At 43.9% G+C, this 20,594-nt stretch overlaps 1 protein-coding gene and 1 non-coding gene across 6 annotated transcripts in view; both read left to right on the top strand.

Annotated features, from left to right (window-relative positions):
- MYH11 (myosin heavy chain 11) overlaps nt 1-20,594 on the top strand; it is a 126,399-nt gene that overhangs the window by 1,833 nt on the left and 103,972 nt on the right. For all 5 annotated transcript variants that reach the window (XM_061208073.1, XM_061208072.1, XM_061208076.1 and 2 more), the window contains exon 2: nt 15,057-15,418. In XM_061208073.1, coding sequence (XP_061064056.1) covers nt 15,074-15,418 — 345 coding nt within the window. In that variant the 5' untranslated portion in view covers nt 15,057-15,073. The remainder of the gene's footprint in view (nt 1-15,056; nt 15,419-20,594) is intronic.
- Nucleotides 13,398-13,524, top strand: LOC133104551 (small nucleolar RNA SNORA25). Its single transcript, XR_009703614.1, has one exon. It is a non-coding gene; the product is annotated as a small nucleolar RNA SNORA25 (small nucleolar RNA).

Here is a 20,594-nt window from a genome sequence, read left to right as displayed (position 1 = left end):
TGCTTATCATCTCTTTGAAGAAAACATAAACTGACTTTTTGCAAATTTAAAATAAAATGCACTGTTTGTCCCCTGTGGTGGGGTCATCTAGTTGGCCCGATGACTAGAGTAGGTGGGCTGCCATCCCAAGAGTCCAAAACGTGAACTAGCCGGGCCTTCCTCGAGAAGCTTCTAGGGCTCGTAAACACTGTGTATTTTATTATCATGTCTGAAGTAGATGTGTTATTCCGTACAAGGTATTTGTTATGGATTTGTTATCCTTACTTTTCTGTGTGAGGGCTGAGATTGAGGCAAACATGCCCATTTATGGTAGCGTTTTCCATGAGGCCATCCTCGGGCCCCCTCACAAATTAGCCTTGTATTGCAGCTTTGTTGGTCATGCCTCTGGAGATTTCTTTGCCCTTGTCCTTCCCATTTGGGAACAAGTGGGGGCGTCCGGAGGAGAAGACATTTGGGAGGAAAGGGGGATTACCTTTTCCTACTCTCTCCTATTTGGAAGTTTTATTTTTCGGGTGGGAAAGTTGTCTTCTCCTTTCCTCAGTGTATTGAATCCGAACAGGTGGATTTTATGCTGTAGGCACAACCATGTAATTCTAAAATTGGATACACATTAGATTTTTCTGGAAAACCACATCCAATTTTAAATCCACTGGAATCCGAGAACATCACAAGCAAATTTAGAAATCATCCAGGTTGACCTTCCCAAACCTCAGTTTTCCCATCTGTAAAATGGGGCTCCTGAGAATAGCTAATGTTAGTTGATCACTTTTGCTGGACAACACACTGAATCCTTTACAGGCATCACGTTTCTAAGTCTTTACAACAACCCTTTGGAACGGATGCTATTATTATTGGCCCTGTTTTACAAATGTGGAGTCTGAATAACTTGCTCAAGATAGCTCGACTAGCCAATGAGGAAGACAAGATTCTACAAACCTAGCTCTTTCTAACTGCAGAGCCTAAGGGATTGCCCTTTTGGGAGGATTCAAGGGGATCATGCATATGAAGGATTTAGCACAGTGTCTGGCCCCTGGTGAACTTCTGTGGATGGTTATTTATAACATACATGACCAGAAACCTTAAGGATCTTGCTCAGTGTAGCCCATCTGGTACTTGGCAGAACCAGGAACCCTATAGTATAGTCTTTCCGTAAACGAGAAACTTGCCCTTAATTTTCTTTTTGTGTAATGTCTTTTCATAAACTCAGTTCCTATTCTTCTTCCACTCAAATACAGACACACTTCCTCACCTGTGTCAGGAACATGACTGATACCAGGTTTATTGGCCCTTTTTTGATTCATTTAGGGTCTCGAGGGCATCCTTTAAGAGCTCACCTGTGAGTGGGAGGAGACTGTCTGGCTTCCACAGTGACTCTTTTGCTCCCAGGGGTCTCTTCCCTCTACCCCTGACCTTTAAATATAGTTAACTATGGCCACACCATGGGGGAAAGGCTGAGTTTGGAAAAGGCCAAGTCGGAATTTGAAGGAAATTTTTGTTTTGTTCTGTTTTGAATAGTTGACTTTGAAGAAACTTTTGTAAGGGATCAGATGATGGAGGAAGAAGCTAGCGCTGCCCGTTGTTCCTGCAGGGGGAAGTTGGGTGTCTCTGAGTTGCATCAGTGATTTGGGGGTTAAGGAGGAACAGCCTTCATCAAAGTCCCTAAGAAAGGACCATAGTGCTCGCCTCCTGCTCACCCATGCAGGCTTGAACTTCCTTCCCTCTGCTGGTGAAGCATGCAGCAAATGATACAGAATCTCAGAAGGGGCCAGTGTCTGAGACCCCTGTGGGTCATTATAGCCATTCCCTGGTCTCCAGGTAGAATGCCTCTCCAGGTAGAATTCCTGACCCTCTTTCTCCTTCCCCACCTCTCCACTCTTCCCCATCTTTAGATATTGATATAAACATGGTTAATGTAGTCTTGCACATCTTTCCAAAACTTTTCTATGTCAAATCTTCCTTTTTTGCACGAATATTGGCATTGTAAATTAGGTGTTTTTTTTCACTTGATTACATATCTTCATCTTTCTGTATCAGCACATTGTGGTGTTTCTTTTTATCATCTGCATAATATTCTATTATGTGGAAGGATAGCATCTTACTGAAACAACCTCTTATTGAAACATACCAGCTTCACTCCACCACATAAACAAGGCTTCAGGGACCATCTTTGTGTATCTATTTATGTCTAATTACATGAGTTTATCTGTAGGATAAATTCCCAGCAATGTGATTTGCTAAGTTAGAGAGCATGCACATTGAAAATGGATAGATATTGCTAAACAGTCCTCTAAAGACATTGTAAATTTAAACTTCAAATGGGCATATAGGAGACTACATTTCTTTTAAGCTGTGGTAAGCCAGAGTTGCAAGACACAAGACACAGTAGGGCTTTTAGGGCCAGAAATGGCCAGTTCTCTCTAATCCTCAAAGCATCCTCCGTGAGAGCCACCAGACCTCTTGCTAACCAAGTTCTCTTGGGGAGGTAAAAATAATTTAGCTTTACTAATTATAAGAACTTCCTTCTGGAGGTACTTTAAAAACAGTATTCTAATGAGTTAGGCAGGTATCAGAAGGGGGTGCAGCTGGTGGGGGAGTGGCATGGGGACCAGTCCATGCAAGGAAGTTCAAGCAAGGAAGAGACTTTTTGCTAAGAGTAGATCAGGTGTCAGATCTGGGTTCAAATCTCAGCTCCAACTTTTACAAACAAAAGCCTTTACTTTCATTTACCTTCCGGGACTTCCATAGTCTTATAGGAATAATAAATAATGCCCACCTTGCTGAACACTTAGGAGACATAGCAAGATGGTGTATATAATAAACTGCCTGGCCCGATATCCCCTGAATAGAAAGGGCCCAGTGATAATTGTGCCTATTATTAATGACAGATTTAGAGTCCCGATTACTCGTGGGGACAGTTTGGGGCTTGGAGATCTGGTGCATCTGGGAGGCCCACCCGCCTCCCTGCTTCCCTCTCCACTTTGGCTCCTCCCACACCTGGGCCAGGCCTTGAAATAGTTGCTCCTCTGCAGAGGTCCCGCCAGCTGGTGGTTCGTGTTCTAGATCAGGCCCAGAGGGTTTTCATTTTGCCTGCATGGCATTCAAAATGTGCAGTGATTTAACTTTAGGCGTGGGTATTTCATCCCTAAATGCAGACTTCGGGGTCTGTTGAAAATCTGGCAATGCAGGGCCCACATTCTCACTCACCCCAGCGGGAGTTGAGAAGCTGCCATGATTTCTGGGCAGGACCAGAGGGCTCTGTCCAGCCACCTCCAGCCTGGGTCACCTTGCATTGCTCACCTGACCCCAGGGACATTTGGGTTGGTGTCTCTGGTCTAAAATTTTGGCAGTAAAACACTGAGGGAAGCTGTTAACTAGGCCTGATGATGTGCAAATCCTGTTACTGTTTGGGCTCTGGGGTATTTTATTCATTTTCCATTAATACAGAAGCAGAAGGGGCAAGATCTTTTACCCCTGAGTTCCCCTGGGGAAAATAAAACCGATGCTAAAACAAGCTAAAATAGTTAAACATTCTCAGTTGGTTCAACTTCAACACTTTGATCTGGAATCACAGATATCATAAAATATTACAGCTAGCCAGCCCTCCATATTTCTATCCCCAAATGAAAAGCACAAGGCCCAGAGAGGGAGAGTAACTTGCCCAGAGTCACCCAGCAGGTTTGGCGCAGAACGGGGACTTGTAACCCTGTGGTCTTACAGAGGCTAACAAACAGCTTGTCTGCGCTCAAGGAATGAAGCTGGGTGTTGTTTGTGAGGAATACAGGACTGTGTATGGAGCCGACACACTCGGCCGTGTCAGACATTGCTAACGCCATTGATCATGAACTGGAGGTAGTATCTATCAGTCCTGTGTAATGATCCTGAAGGTGTCCTTTCAGCTCTCAGAGCTGATGCAGGACATTGGACGGGGGGTCGTGGGGGAGGAAGGCTTGAGGGGAAGAAACCAGGTCGGTGGGGAGTCTCCTTGAGGTTCGGCTGTCTGGGTGTCTGTCTCTTGTCTGCTCTCATGTGCTCCCACTCCACCCATGTGACCTTCTGCACTTGGCATTCCAGGTTGGTTGGGACAATTTTTTCCCCCAGGGGACATCTGGCAATATCTGGAGACATTTTTGGTTGTCATGACTGGGGCGGGGAGGGTGTGCTACTAGCATCTATTGGGTAGAGACCAGAGATGCTGCTAATGGCCTTAAACTACACATGACAGTCCCCCTCCCCCCACTCTCGGCCTGCCCACCACTCCCCCTCTGCTACGTGGCTTCTGCCCACCATCCATCCCACCAACAAAGAATTATCCAGCCCCAAATGTCAGCAGTGCCGAGGTTGAGAGAAACCCTGCTCTAGCAGCAGGGAGGTGCAGACCAAGTTTTCCTTCCATTCAGTGCATGGAGAATTGTGCTCTCTGATCACTGCTGCGGTCTTGCAAACTGCTTTGCGTTCCCCCCTGTGCCTCACCTAATGTCTGACCTGACACTTTTTGCCTGATTGTCTACTACCCCAAATTTTAAAAACTCAAGGCTCTGGGTGCACACTGAGGCGAGTCCTTGCAGCAATAAAACCAAGTTATCTGGAGCCTTTAAGTTGCCGCACACCGATGCAGGGTGTGTCCCGTGTATGTCTGTATTTGTTTAAGTCCTCAAGTTCTCTCCCTATTTCAAAGAAGGTAGACAAAGCAGAAAAGATCACTTTGAAAATATATCTTTATTCAGATTCCACCATAACTAGCTGTGCCATGATGGGCAAGTTACTTAACTTCTCTGTGCCTCAGTTTCCTCATCTGTAAACCAGAGGTAATGGTGCCTCACATGGCCTTTTTGAGGGGATTAAATGAGATAATAGCTGGCATTCAATAAGATAGAGCAACAGCTATGATTACTAATATTAATAATATTAATTTGCTAGGCTCACCACATTTTCTCAAGGACAAATCTATGGGATTTAATCAGTGTTTGGTGAGAAAAGAGGTCTGTGGCTAAATGTTTTTGAGAGCCATGGGCTCAAAGGAGTGAAATAGCTTTCAGGTGTCAGGACCTCGGATATCCCGATGGGAGTTCTCCCTCTTAATGATGGGGTGGATAGATGTGTAGCGCTTTTCAAATGGATTTGACCACAGAATCGATTTCTTTTTTTTTTTTTTTTTTTTGGCCATGCCTCAAGGCATGTGGGATCTTAGTTCCCTGACCAGGGATCAAACCCACATCCCCTGCATTGGAAGCACAGAGTCTTAACCACTGGACCACCAGGGAAGTCCCCAGAATTGATTTCTGAAGAGTGTCTCAACCTCCCTGAATCCTGCCCCACCCCACCCCAAATATTTTGAGGGATTAGGGTTCCAAGGAACACACTCTGAGAAACGCCATTCTAGGGTGAAGCCAAGCTCCTCTTCCCTTTTCCTTCTTTCTTTTGACCAAAGCAGATTTCACACATCGTGACTGTCAGACTTCAAAGACATGGGAAGCAACCCAGCCTCTCTCCTTTTTCTGGACAGAGACTGAATCTTTGTGCTTGATCTTGTTTGCATTTTTGAGTCCTAGATTAGGCAGTGGGAATTCCTCTGTCCTTTTATTTTTCTGTTGTAGTTTTTGCTTTTTTTTCCTGATTTGTAAGGCAACTCACCAACATCGTAATTAGAAAGAGCCCACTTAGTTGTCATGTTGCTTGAAACAAATAAAACATGTCTCCCGGCCCTCTTGAGTATACTTGGCTACCATTCAAAAACTTTTCATTGATTGTACTTATACTACCGAACTGCACAATTAAGTGCTTAAGGTGGTGAATTTTATTATGTGTATTTTACCATAATTAAAGATAAAAAGAAAAAAAAATTTTTTTTCATTGAAGTATACTTTATGTCAGAACAGTACACCTCCCTGTGGGTATGCAGCCTGGTGAATTTCCACAAAGTGGGCACACCCATGTAACTGGCACTCAGATCAAGAAACACAACATCAACCCCACAAACCCCCATCCTGGCCTACACTTCCAGTTACAACATCTGACATCTACCACCTTAGGTTAGATTTGCCTGGTTTTGAACCTCATATACAGGCACACCTCGTGTTATTGCGCTTCACAGATACTGTGTTTTTTTACAAATTAAAGGCTTATGGCAAATCTGTGTCGAGCAAGTCTATCGGTGCCATTTTTCCAACAGCATTTGCTCACTTTGTGTCTCTGTGACACATGTTGGTAATTCTTGCTATATTTAAGGCTTTTTCATTACAGTATTTGTTATGGTGACCTGTGATCAGTGGTTTTGTTGTTGCTACTATGACTCGCTGAAGGCTCAGATGGATGGTTAGCATTTTTTAGCAATCAAGTATTTTTAATTAAGGTGCGTATGTTGACATAATTAGACATTCGACATAATGCTGTTGCACACTTAATAGATGACAGCATAGTGTAAACGTAACCTTTATAAGCACTGGGAAACCAAAATGTCCATGTGACTTGCTTTATTGTGATATTTGCTTTATTGAGATGGTCTGGAACTGAGCTCGCGGCATCTTCAAGTTCTGCCTGCAAACAGAATCGCACAGTATGTCCTTCTTGTGTTTGCCTTCTTTCACACAAGTGTTTGTGAGGTTTGTTCTTATCACGGTGTGGAGCTATAGTTCACTTCATCTGATTTGGGTCCCATTTTGAACGTTTATTATGTGCCGGTCACTGTGCTAGGTGCCTTAAAGGGTCGGTTCATTGATTGCAAATACTCCGCTGAGCTTCTGACAAGCCCGTCAAGGTTGTGTAGGAGACAGAAGAGCACAGGCTTCAAATCAGACCTGGGTTCGGATCCCAGCTCTGCCACATTTTAGCTGTGTGACCTCAGGCAGATTCCTTCACCTCTTTGAGCCCCAGTTTCCATGTCTGTAAGGTGGAGCTGACCATCAAACGGAACTCCTAAGGCTGTGGTGGTGTCGCTCGATGATCCTGCATGTGAAGGATTTAGCCCAGGGCCTGTGAGGAGGCCAGGAGTGTTAAGTATCACTGTTTGGTGTTCAGAAAACTCTGTCCTGGGTATGACATACAGCCAAGTGGGAGATGGTGTGATTTTGACATTGCTTACATGTAGAAGATAGTTTTATAAATTTTACGTAGTGATATTTTTCCTTTTTAGGAAAATGTCAATCATGCAAAAGTAGACAGAAGAGTTTAACCCTCCTACAGGTACCCCATCATGCGACTCCAGCAATTAACACTGGGCCGATCTTGCCTCCACCTAAATTTCCTCCCTGCCCTGATTATTTTGAGGTAAACCCCAGGTTTATCATTTCATCTATAAATACTTCAGGATTTTCTTATTTATTTATTTATTTATGGCTGTGTTGGGTCTTCGTTGCTGCGCATGGGCTTTCTGTAGTTGCGGTGAGCGGGGGCTACTCTTCGTTGTGGTGCGTGGGCTTCTCATTGAGGTGGTTTCTCTTGTTGCGGAGCACGGGATCTAGGCACGCGGGCTTCAGTAGTTGTGGCACACAGGCTCAGTAGTTGTGGCTCAGGGGCTCTAGAGCTCAGGCTCAGTAGTTGTGGCCCACGGGCTTAGTTGCTCCCCGGCATGTGGAATCTTCCCAGACCAGGGCTCGAACCCGTGTCCCCTGCATTGGCAGGTGGATTCTTAACCACTGCGCCACCAGAGAAGTCCCTTCACGATTTTCTAAAAGGAAATACTTCTCTAAAAGGAAAGGGCTCTCTAAATAGGTGAAATCACAGTACCATTTTCACACCAAAGAATTTAACCAATTCCCTAGGATAAAACATATTGAGTCAGTGTTCAAATTTCCCTGATTAGCTCATCCGTTTTTCTTTTTGGAGAGGTTGTCAAGTAAACTTTTATTTTTCTGACAATTACATTCAGTTTCTCAAAGCTTTTCATTTAAAGGGTGGCTTTTAAAAATATATATATATTTAATTAATTATTTACTTATTTGGCTGCGTTGGGTCTTCCTTGGGGCGCGCAGGCTTTTCTCTAGTTGCAGCGAGCAGGGGCTACTCTTTGTTGTGGTGCGCGGGCTTCTCATTGTGGTGGCTTCTCGGAGCCCGGGCTTTAGGCGTGCAGGCTCAGTAGTTGTGGCTCTCGGACTCTAGAGCGCAGGCTCAGTAGTTGTGGCGTACGGGCTTAGTTGTTCCGCGGCATGTGGGATCTTCCCAGACCAGGGCTCGAGCCCGTGTCCCCTGCATTGGCAGGCGGATTCTTAACCGCTACGCCACCAGGAAAGTCCCTAAAGCATGGCTTTTTAAGACAGAAAAATGTACCTTTATTTCTGATTTGCTCTGTGTGTGGATGTGCATGTTGACAGGATAGGGGAGTTCTTTCTCTGCTTCTATCAGTGTTCATCTTTTATTGTACTTGTTAGACTTTTTCATTATGAAAATTTTCAAACATATGCAAAAGTGGAGAGAACAGTATGACGTACCCCTGGGTTCCTGTCACTCACCTTCCATATGAGGCCAATCATTTCACCCCCACCCTCCTCCCATTTCTTTTGTGGGTCCCAAAGTCCCTTCTAATCTATAGGTTACCCTTTTTTAAAATACTTTACCTGTTAAAGAAACTGAGTCATATGTCCTATGCTTTCCCACCTTGTGGGCTTTGTCACATGCCTGTGACCTTGTTTGGCATGTTCCCTGTGCCCCGCATTTCCCTTAAATAGGTGTTAGATCCAGAGGCTTTGTTGGCTTCGGTCCCCCAACCCCACCCCATTTTCCTTTTTGTAAGAATATTTCATTGGTGGTGGTGGCACTTCCTAGGGCAACCCCTCTGGAGGAACATAACCTCTGATCGACTTTGTTTTTGCAACGTTAAGGTTAATGAGTAGGTATAGGTGGTGCCAGCCCGATCCATCCATTATAAAGTTTGCCATCTGCTTTTCATCTAATACAGTGGGTCTGAAATTGTGGACCCCAGGCCAGCATCCTCAGCATCACCTGGGAACCTGTTAGAAATGCAGGTCTTGGGCTCATCCCAGACCTACTGACGCGGAAGCTCTGGGGTGGGCCCAGCCATCTGTGATTCCACAACTGCCCGGGTGAAGCTGATGCACAAGGAAGTTTGAGAATCAATGGTCTGATGTTTTAGCAACATTGATAGTCATTGTCAAGACCCATTATTTTATTCAGAGTTCCAAAATTGCTACATTTTAGTTTCATCATTTCTTCTACCTTTATTGGCTGGAATTCTTCTAAGTAGAAGGTAGTATTTTTTTTTTTTTTAAACAGTGAAAGTGAGGTGAAGGGAGGATGTTGGACTCATTATGTCCCAAGAGAAATTCAATAACAATTTAAACATGCAGGAAATGTGATTGTTAAACCTGGGACAGTGCACATTCTCTACGATTCTTTAGTTCACTTTTTGGAATAACTGAAGTGATTATTCAGATTTAGGGAATGATTCACCCATTCCTCCATCTTTTTTAAAAAAAAAATGAGCTACTAGATCAGGTCTCCCAGGAGAAATAACCATCCCTTCTGAACAAATCGGCCTTTGGGTTTTTTTTGGGTTTTTTTTTTAATTTGTATTTTTACTTTAAAATAAGTTTGAGATTGAGTGAATTTGTTGGCAGCCTTTGGTTTTATTGTTATTTTCACCCCAGAAGAGAAAAGTGGGAGTAACTGCCCCTCTGATTTTTGCCTTGCAAAGTCTGCATTTTAGGAGGTGGCTGCCCAGCTCCAGGGGCCCATTGATGGGATATGGGGGTTACTCCATCTCTGTGGGATTTCTTGGCCTAAGTGTGGAGATTATGTTGGTGAATTCAAAGGAGTTATGAATTGTTTTCTGCTGAAGTAGGGGGATCAACCACACAGTACGTCCTGGTGGCTGTACATCCTAACTCAGCTTGCACCTTAGTTCTTTGGAACCAACAGTGGATGGGGGAGGAGAGATGGGGTGGGTTGGAGGAGCTGAGTGAGAGCAAGTGTTACTAGAGCAGGGCAGCTCCTTCAGGTATGGTCAGAGGGTCTGGAATGGGCCCTTGGATCGGCCTATAAAGAGTCTGTTGCCTCAGCACCTTGTCTCATGAACACATCTAGACAACACAATGGAGAATCTGTCACAAATGGGCTCCCCATGTTGAGAGGACATTTAATGACTTGACATTTTATATAAAGACAGACTTCTTGTCAATTATTTAGTGACCTTGAGGAACAGTTTGTAGAAAGGCAGCATCAGTGTTTTAGTTTCCCCTTTTTCTTTACCAGTTTTCAATACAATGGGTTGGTTCCCCAGCATCTTACAAGGATGACCTGTGAATTTTTTTTAATCATTATGAGCTCATGGATTTAAACATATTCACCTTTCAACTCTTTTCCCATATTTGACCAAATAGAACCCTATTTTAATATTTTAGTGTGTAGTTTTCTAGACTTTTAAAAGTGTGTACACAGACATATAAAATGACAAGAATTACTCTATTATAAATATTTTAATCAGCTTTATTGAGGTATAATCTACATATAACTCACCATTTTTTTAAAAATTCACTGATTTTTAAGTGTACAGCTCAATGAGTTTTGACAAATGTATACAGTTATATAATCACCGCCATAATCAGGATATAGAACGTTTTCATCACCCCCAAATTTCCTTTGTGCCTCTTGGCGGTCAGTGGCCTCCCCAGCCTCTGGCAACCACTGATCTGCTTTCTGTCACCATAGTTTTGCCTTTTCTAGACTTCCACATCAGTGGAATAATAGAGCATGTAGACTTTGAGTCTTGCTTCTTTCACTGAGCTTGCTTTTGAGATTCGTCTGTTTTACTGTGTGGTTTGTTCCTTTTTATTGCTGAGTATTCCATTTATTCATATTGTTTTTTACCTAAAAAGATATTGTAAATATCTTTGCATGGTCCAAAGTCATCTATTGTATGATTCCGTTTATATGCAATGCCTCAAAAAGGCAAATCTATAGAGACAGATAATAGATTAGTGGTTGCCGAGGGTTGTGGGTAGGAACAGGGAGTGACTGCAGACCAGCATGAGGAAACCCTTTTTGAGATGATGGGAATGGTCCAAAATTTAGCATCATGATAAATGCACAACTCTGTAAATTTACTAAAAATCACTGAATTGTGCATTTACAATCAGGATTTTAAAGCATGTAAATGACAAATAAATATGTTAAGATTAAAGGGAAAAATCTTTTTGTTAAGTTTTAATTTTTTTATTTTCCAAATCTATAATTTGCATTTTAATTAACTTATAGTCTTTTAATGTTCAAAAATTGTGTGCAAATCTGCAACCAGCATTGTCTATGAATTATCACTTTTATTTTTTCTTTTTTTTTTAACATTCTTTTTTTTAATATTCTTTTCCATTATGGTTTATCACAGGATATTGAATATAGTTCCCTGTGCTGTAGAGTAGGACCTTGTTGTTTATCCATTCTAAATGTAATAATTTGCATCTACCAACCCCAAACTCCTAGTCCATCCCTCTCCCTCCCCCTCTCCCCCGTGGCAACCACAAGTCTGATCTCTATGTCTGTGAGTCTGTTTCTGTTTTGTAGATAGGTTCATTTGTCCATATTTTAGATTCCACGTGTAAGTGATATCATATGGTATTTGTCTTTCTCTTTCTGACTTCACTTAGTATGATAATCTCTAGCTGCATCCATGTTGCTGAAAATGGCATTATTTCGTTCTTTTTTATGGCCGAGTAGTATTCCATTGTATATATGTACCACATCTTCTTTACCCATTCATCTGTCAATGGACATTTAGGTTGTTTCCATGTTTTGACTATTGTGAACAGTGCTGCTATGAACATAGGGGTGCATGTATCTTTCTGAATTATAGTTTTGTCTGGGTATATTCCCAGGAGTGGGATTACTGGATCATATGTTAATTTGGTTTTTAGTTTTCTGAGGAACCTCCATACTGTTTTCCATAGTGGCTGTACCAACTTCCATTCCCACCAACAGTGTAGGAGGGTTCGAAAGGGAAAAATCTTTGTGTGGCATAAATAAGTCTACATCTTGAATTTTGGGTGGAATTATAGGATTCTGTTGCCTGGATGCTCTGTAATTTAACAAGGCACTCACTGAAGGCCGTTTGGATTGCTTGCAGGTTTTGCTGTTCCAAATAGCACTGCAATGCACATTTTTATACATCTGTTAGCACTTCTCAGTTTCCTTAAGCTAAATTGCTAGAAATCGAATTGCAGGTCAGGGGGTGTGCATGAATTTTAGGAACTTTACATCTATAAGGGCGATGTATGCAGAGGCCTGGACCCTACACTCTTGACAACACTGGATACTATCAGTGGTTTTCATCTTATCCAAGCTATGGGTGAAAAGCAATATCTCACTGCTTCACCTTGTGTTTCTTCATTTACTAGTGAGGCTGAACATCTTTTTCTTATGTGGATTGGCTATTTGAAGGTGTTTTTAAAGTATCTATTTTTGTTGATCATAAATTTAATAAAAGTTATAAAACTATAAGTATGGCAAAAATATGTAATAGAAAGTATACACATGTTCAGAGTAGCATTATTCACGATAGAGAAAATGTGAAAGTAACTCAAGTGTCCATCAGCAGATGAATGGGTAAACAAAATGTCATATATCCATACAATGGAATATTATTCAGCCTTAAGAAAGGAAGGAAATTCTGATTCATGCTGCAACATGGATGAACCTTGAGGACATTATGCTAAGTGACATACGCCAGTGACAAAAGGACAAATACTGTATGATTCCACTGATATGAGGTTCCTAGAGTAGTGAAATTCATAGAGATAGAAAGTAGAGGGCTTCCCTGGTGGCGCAGTGGTTAAGAATCTGCCTGCCAATGCAGGGGATGCGGGTTCGAGCCCTGGTCCGGGAAGATCCCACATGCTGCGGAGCAACTCAGCCCATGCACCACAACTACTGAGCCTGCGCTCTAGAGCCCGCGAGCCGCAACTACTGGGCCCGTGTGCCACAACTACTGAAGCCCACGTGCCTAGAGCCCGTGCTCCACAACAAGAGAAGCCACCGCAATAAGAAGCCTGCACACTGCAATGAAGAGTAGTCCTCGCTCGCCGCAACTAGAAAAAGCCCGCGTGCAGCAACGAAGACCCAACACAGCCAAAAATAAATAAATAAATAAATAATAATGACAAAAGATTAAATTTAAAAAAAAACAAAACAAAACAAAAAAGAAAAGAAAGTAGAATGGTGGTTGCCAGTGGCTGGAGGGAAGAGGCAATGGGGAATTAGTCTTTAATGGGTGTGGAGTCTCAGTTTTGCAAGATGAAAAGAGTTCTGGAGCTGGATGGTGGTGATACTTGCACAACAATATGAATGCACTTAATGTCACTGAACTTAGTGTCATAAAATGAGTAAGATAGTATACTTATGTATATTTTACCACAGTAAAAAAATTGGCAAAAAAACCCATAAAAAGTAAAAATCCTAGGTCATTTCAAAGAGGGCTGATGGGACCAAATCCAGGAGCTCTTTACGCTGTGACCAAAGATTGAGTTCTCCACTGGATACAATAGTAACTTGGTAGTGCTATGTTTTCCGGATGGAGATACAAGCCACTCATACCCATGACTGGTGATGTGGGAAAGTAAAAATAAATGTAAATATCTTCCGACTTTAAAAAAAAAAAAAAAGTAAAAATCCCCTCATAACTATATTGATAAGTGCATATTTCTCCAGTTATTCTGTCTATATGGATTCTAAATATTTTTAAATAAAATGGGTTATTATACCTACTATTTTACAATATTCCCTATATTTCATTTTTAGACAGTTTTATTGAGATATAATCTAAATACCATACAATTCACCCATTTAAATTGTACAATTGAATGGCTTTTAGCATATTCACAGAATTGTGCATCCATCACTGCAGTACATTCTAGAATATTTTCATTACCCCAAAAAGAAACCCTGCACCCCTTTGCTGTCACCCTCTAATTCTCTCCCAGCTGTTGGCAACCACTAATCTACTTTCTATCTCTATGGATTTGCCTACTCTGGACATTTTGGGTAAGTGGAATCATATAATATGTGGTCCTCTGTGACTAGATTCTTTTACTTAGCATAGTGTTTTCAAGATTCATTAATGCTCAGTGTATATCAGTACCCCATTCCTTTTTATGGCTGAATAATATTCCATTATATGGAGAGGCCACATTTTATTTATCCATTCATCTGTTGATGGACATTTGGGGGTTTTTTTTGACACTTCTTGGCTATTAGAAATAATGCTTCTATGAACATTCGCTTATGAGTTTTTGTGTGGAGGTATGTTTTCATTTCTCTTGGGTATATACCCAGGAATGGGATTGTTGGATCATATGATAACTCTCTATTTAACCATTTGAGGACCCCCCTTTTATTTTTACAGTGAACTATAAGACTTGGATATCTTCCTGTGTCAACACACCTCGACATACTTCTTGCATCTTAACCCCTGGATAGCATTTCATTATATGAAAATATAATGGTTTATGTACCCATGCCATGTTGATGGACAACAGGCAATGATGGAGATCCTTTTCTTTTTTTTTTTTTTAATAAATTTATTTATTTATTTGTTTGTTTTTATTTTTGGCTGCGTTGGGTCTTCTTTGCTGCACGGGCTTTCTCTAGTTGTGGTGAGCGGGGGCTACTCTTTGTTGCAGTGCACGGGCTTCTCATTGCAGTGGCTTCTCTTGTTGCGGAGCATGGGCTCTAGGCGCGTGGGCTTCAGTAGTTGTGGCACGCGGGCTCAGTAGTTGTGGCTTGCGGGCTCTTGAGCGTAGGCTCAGTAGTTGTGGCGCACGGGTTTAGTTGCTCTGCAGCATGTGGGATCTTCCCGGAGCAGGACTCGAACCCGTGTCCCTTGCATTGGCAGGCAGATTCTTAACCAGTGCGCCACCAGGGAAGCCCCTGGAGATCCTTTTCTGGGGCCTTTGGGTTGTTTCCATTTTTTGACAACATAAACCATCCTGCGGGGAACACCTTTGTACTCTGTGGAATGTTTCTGCAGACTGCATTCCCAGACATGGTGAGGTGAGGGCTTTACCTGTCTTTAGGGCTTGGTTCTGGTCTAATTCTGACCCTGTGGCCTTATTCCCCAGGGGACCAACCAGGCACCATGGCGCAGAAGGACCAGCTCAGTGATGACGAGAAGTTCCTCTTTGTGGACAAAAACTTCATCAACAACCCAGTGGCCCAGGCTGACTGGGCCGCCAAGAAGCTGGTGTGGGTCCCTTCGGAGAAGCAGGGCTTCGAGGCGGCCAGCATCAAGGAGGAGAAGGGAGATGAGGTGGTTGTGGAGCTAGTGGAGAATGGCAAGAAGGTCACGGTCGGCAAAGATGATATCCAGAAGATGAACCCGCCCAAGTTCTCCAAGGTGGAGGACATGGCAGAGCTGACGTGTCTCAATGAAGCCTCCGTGCTGCACAACCTGAGGGAGAGGTACTTCTCAGGACTCATCTACGTGAGTATCTTGGGGCAGCCAGTCACTTCTTGCTGGCCTCCTGCACCCCTGAGGGAAGGGAGAGGCTTGGAGATGTCTTCGGGGTGCAGGTTGGGAGGCTGAAGTTTTCACTGAGGGAGGCTGCATGGTGGGATGGAATCGTCCAGATCTGGGTTCCCATTCACCCTGCCCTACCGAGTTCTGTGACATTGAACAGGTTATTTCACCTCTTGAAGCCTCAGTTTTCCCATCTGCAAAATGAGAACAATCACCCTCCCCACGTAAAGGAGATCCAAAGATTCCATGTGATCTCATAGGCGCTTGGTCAGTGCTCAGCGGATTTCCGTGAAGTAGTTCCCTGCGCTTCCTCCATCTTGGCGATAAAGAAGAGCTCTTACCTCCTTGGGAAGGCTGGTCCATCCTGGCAGTCAAGTAGGTAGGAGACATGAGGATCTTGGTGAGGCTTGGTGGAGGCCTTCCCTGTCCCAAATGGGAACGCCTAGATTGACCTGGACTCCTCTGGGTCGACTGTGCAGATCAGAGTGGACTAGACCTGCACTGTCCAATGTGGTAGCCGCCGGCCACACGTGGCTAACTAAATTGAGATGTAAACTAATTAAGCATCAATACTTACAAGTTCACTTCTTTACTTGTACTGGGCTTCATGTTAACTGCCCAACAGCAACCTGTGGCTAGTGGCTGCTGTATACCTGTGACAGCACAGGTATAGAATATTCCCATCACTGCAGAAAGCTCTGTGGGGCAGTCTGGACTAGATGATGTGTGACTCAGGGGTACAGGTTCCTTGTGGGGTGGGCCAGCTCCCCAGGATATAGAAGGACATGGTAACCCCATTAAGCCAAACTGGTGGGCAGAGGGTCCCCCAGTCCAGCCTTTGTCTATCTTGCCTCTCAGAAAGGGTATGTTAATCCCTTGGGCAAGTTATCTAATTTCTCTGAAATTTTGTTTCCTTCTCTGTAAAATGAACACAAGAATAGTACCAGCCTCATAGACTGGGTTACTCTGAAAAGAAAGCGCTTGGCATGCTTCCTGGCATGTTGTAGGCACTCAACATGCTAGGTGTTGTTTTTATTAGTTTTGTTGCTGTTATGGTCATTTTTATTACTACCAGACAGATGTTCTTGGATTCTTTGCAAACTTATGGAAACAGTCACCTCCATCTTTAGGCCCTCTGGTCCTCCCTTTGTGTTTTACCATGTGAAAATTACAAAACTCCCTTGTCATCTCAAAAAATGTCCTGCAGATTTTTTTCCTAATTAGGAAAATAAGGCACATTCATTCCAGAAGATTTGGAAAATTCAGAAAAGCACAGTAAACACAGAAATCAGTCCTCCCCCAGAGATAGCAGCTGATAAGATGTTGGTGCATTCCCGGTGTTTCTTTGTGAGAATAATGCGTGTTTACATATTGAAAAGCCTGTGCACCTAGGCTGGAGACCTGCTCTTCTTTCTACATACAAGTCAGTGATGAGCATCCCCATTGCTCATTCATAACCCCAAAATGCCCCTTTATGGGCTTTGTGACCTATCCTATGGATGTACCATAATTAATGATCTATTCTTCTTATGGATAGTTCAGAGGGGGTTACAATGGGTTTTTTTTTTTTTAAAGAGCCAAGGGGGAATGGGGGAGCAACTCATAATTCTATAAATGCCTCCTTTTTATCTCATTTAATTAGCACGACATCCACTGAATGAAGTATGCTAGTCTGTAAGATGGGACGAGCATACTTCATTCAGTGGATGTTGTGCTAATTAAAGCTGAGGCTCAGAGTACTAAAGGCCCTCTAAGGATAGTCTAACTAAGATGCTCTCTAACTAAGCAGGGAAAGTCCCTTTTGTCGATACCACTCCTTGTTTGGAAGCATTATCAACCTGGGGCTGTTGGTACAGAGTGGATATTTCTAAGGACACCAGTCTGCAGGGAGCAAGAGGGGAGCTGGGCTCCCATGGGTCTCCTATCCAAGATGAGTCATCTTCATCCAAGGAGGTCAGGGATGGGCCTGGATATGAATCTCGCCTGCTATGCTCTGACACAGATGTTTGAGCCCAAAATAGAAATCAGGAAAAATGAGAGGCTTATGAAGGTCCCAAGACCCAGACTATATTCCGACAGCAGATTAAAAAATGAATCAAATCTTCAAATTCCTGCTATGCTTCTCTGCACAGATTAGATGAAAAGCCTTTCAGTCTTATGACCACGCGTCCACTCCTGTCTCATTCCTTTCTGGTCAGTTTAATCACTTAAATAGAAACTGTTGTCTGTGACAGAGGAGATAAAGGAGGACAGGGGTGGAGATGGGGGGCACAGCAAGTTATTTACCCGGTGCGTGATAGTGGAAGGCGCAGCCCTTATTACAGGTGGGTGGCAGGTGATGCTTAGGCAGCTGGCCGTGCCCGACTTGGCCCTTGATGAAGAAGAGAACTTTCCCTTCCATTCTGCAAGGCTCATTCCGAACAAGGCACTTTTGCTTAGGTCCTGGCTGATGTCTTGTCCTCTTGTGTCTAGAAGAGGTAGAAGCCAGAGGGTCCCGTCTCCTAATCTTAGAGATGCAGGTTCTTGCCTGAGCTGCCGCAGATCATTGATGGCACATGTGGCGCATGCATGTGGCTCTGATTCCTGGTCCAGCACTCTCTTGCTATTTTGGATGTTGTTGTTGGCTGGCTTCTCTCTGCCTGGGATTTTTCATAACTGCTTAGCAGTCGGCTCTGTCCCTGGTCTTGAGCTGGGAGATGGGACAAGGGTTTCAGGCAGAGGGAGCTCAGTGAAGATGTGGGCCTTGCTTGTACTGGCTACTGTCCCAAGTCCCAGCTCTCTGGCGAGAGTGAAGCTCACATCCTACCCTGCACACGAGGTGACCGAGGCAAAGAGGTGACGAGACTTGCCTGGGGAGGGACCGGATCACACTCTGGCTTGCCCGCTAAGTGCTCTTGGCTCCCCTGCTTCCCTCTCTGTGGGATGCCTGAGTCACAGGGCCCAGTCCTCGCCCTGAGGCTGATCGATAATTGAGGGGAGGAAGGTAAGGCACACTTGAGCTGGATGCAGATATGTAACATAGATTCTACAACGATGAATGGATGAAGGAAAGGTGGTAAATACACCGTACAATGTAATAACCCTGCTTTAAAACAGAAGGAAATCCTGCCATTTGTAACAACATGGATGAACCTGGAGGACATTATGCTGAGTGAAGTAAGCCAGAGAGAGAGGGGAAAATCCTGCAGGATCCCATTTACATGAGAATCTAAAATAGTCAAACTCAGAGAATCAAAGAGTAGAATGGTGGTTGCCAGGGTCTGGGGGAGGGGGAAATGGGGAATTTCTTATTTATTTATTTACTTGTGGCTTTTTCTTGTGTCTGTTCACAACTATCTAACCACTCAGACTTAAAACATTTTTTTGAATAGACAACACATGCAAATAGTAAATAAAATAGTATATGAGGGTATTTTAGAGCTTTTCCTTTCATTCCCATTCCTCACCTTCCGGTTCCCCTCCTTAGAGAAACCATGGTCACCAGTTCCTTATGTAGCCTTCCAGCAATATTTTATACATATAGAGGCAAATATATGTATATTTGTATACATACATATGTATTCCTTTAAAGGGCAGTGTGCCATAATTATTGAGCCAGTCTCCCACTGATGGATATTTAGGTTGTTTCCAGTCTTTTTTGCCCTTTAAAATCAAGGCTGTAGCAGATCACATTCTTGGTGGACCAGGTCTTTCTCTAGGATACATGTTCAGAAAGTCATGACATTGCACTACAACCTGGTAAAGAAAGTATGGTTATCCATTGTTTTATAGATGGGGAAGAAGAGGCTCAGGGGTTTGGCCTCTTGCTCAAGTCACACAGGCAATGAGGGCAAGGCTGAGGTTCAACCAGGCCTCTGTGACTTAAAGCCTGCATCTCTTCCACCTTCCCCCACTGTTCCTCATTTCTGCCGGAGGCCTTGGGAGCTCAGGGCTCCACAGCTGACCATATAAAGTGTTAGGGAAAAAGTGGAGTCACTTCCTAATACGGTCACAAGTGGGAAACCCTTGGCCTGCAGCTGGGACCTGCTGTGGCACTGGGCCCTGAGATGCCGGCTGGGACATGGGAGGCGGGGATGTTGAAACCTCTGAACTTGACCAGCTGGAAAGGGGCTCGTGGGGATGGGGAAGCAGAAGCACAGTCAAGTGCAGGTGGGCTGGGTCAGGTGAGACCAACCAAGTTGGAGCAATGGAGACTGAAAGTCCAGATTCTGAAGCCCAGCTTCTGTGTGGGGTGTGCTACTGCCTACCTAGTCCTTCCTGTCAGGCCACTGTGCCCCGGAAAGATGTGCTGCACTGGACAGAGATTCAGATCTGTCTGGAAGCATGGATTAAGTGCTTGCTGTGTACATAGCACCAGGAGGTGTCCTAGGCAAACAGGAGGAAGGTGATATTTCTCCTTCAGAAGCTGATGATGGAGTTGGGAGAGCCATGCCTTCCTCCCTTCCTCCCTCCCTCACTCCCTCCCTTCTTTCTTTTATTCATTGTATTCAGCAAATATTTACTGAGTGTCTGCTATGTGCCTGGCCCTGTGCTGGGTGCTAGATATACGCTGGTGTGCAGCTTGCAGTCTAGGAGGGACATTTAGACTGAGCCCTGAAAGAGCAGATGGAAATGGCTCTGGGAAGATCAGGGAGAAGTGTTCCAGGGAGAGAGGACATTCCATGTGAAGTTTCCAAGGTGGCAAGGTTTTCATTATCATGAAACAAAGGGAGCACTGGATGGTCACTAACATTTATTGAGCCCCTATTACATACCAGGTACTGTGCTAAATGCTTCACAAGGGCTATCTCACAGCAAACCAATGAAGGAGCTGCTATTACACCTGCCCATTTTGCAGATGAGGATAACTGAGGCTCAGAGAGGCTAAGAGACTTGCCCAGGGACACACAGCCAAGAAGTAGCAGAATGAGAGCTCCAACAAATCCTTGGTAGTCAATCCTATACTCTTAACCACTGCCCTTTACTGCCTCCAGGTCCCTGGAGGGGTGTTTAGGGTTGTAAATGACACATTCTGGAAAGGACATGGCAGTGGCAGTGGGCACGGCCTGCGAGGAGCTGGAGGTGGAGTTGAGGCCTGAAGAGGAGGTAGGGCTTGGTTGGCCTTCATTCAAACCATCGATCGTTTGTTGGGCACTTACTC

This window comes from Eubalaena glacialis, chromosome 13 (genome assembly GCF_028564815.1).
Source record: "Eubalaena glacialis isolate mEubGla1 chromosome 13, mEubGla1.1.hap2.+ XY, whole genome shotgun sequence".
NCBI lineage: Eukaryota > Metazoa > Chordata > Mammalia > Artiodactyla > Balaenidae > Eubalaena > Eubalaena glacialis.
The sequence above is the reverse complement of the archived record's forward strand: the minus strand, read 5'-3'. Positions and strand labels throughout refer to the sequence as shown.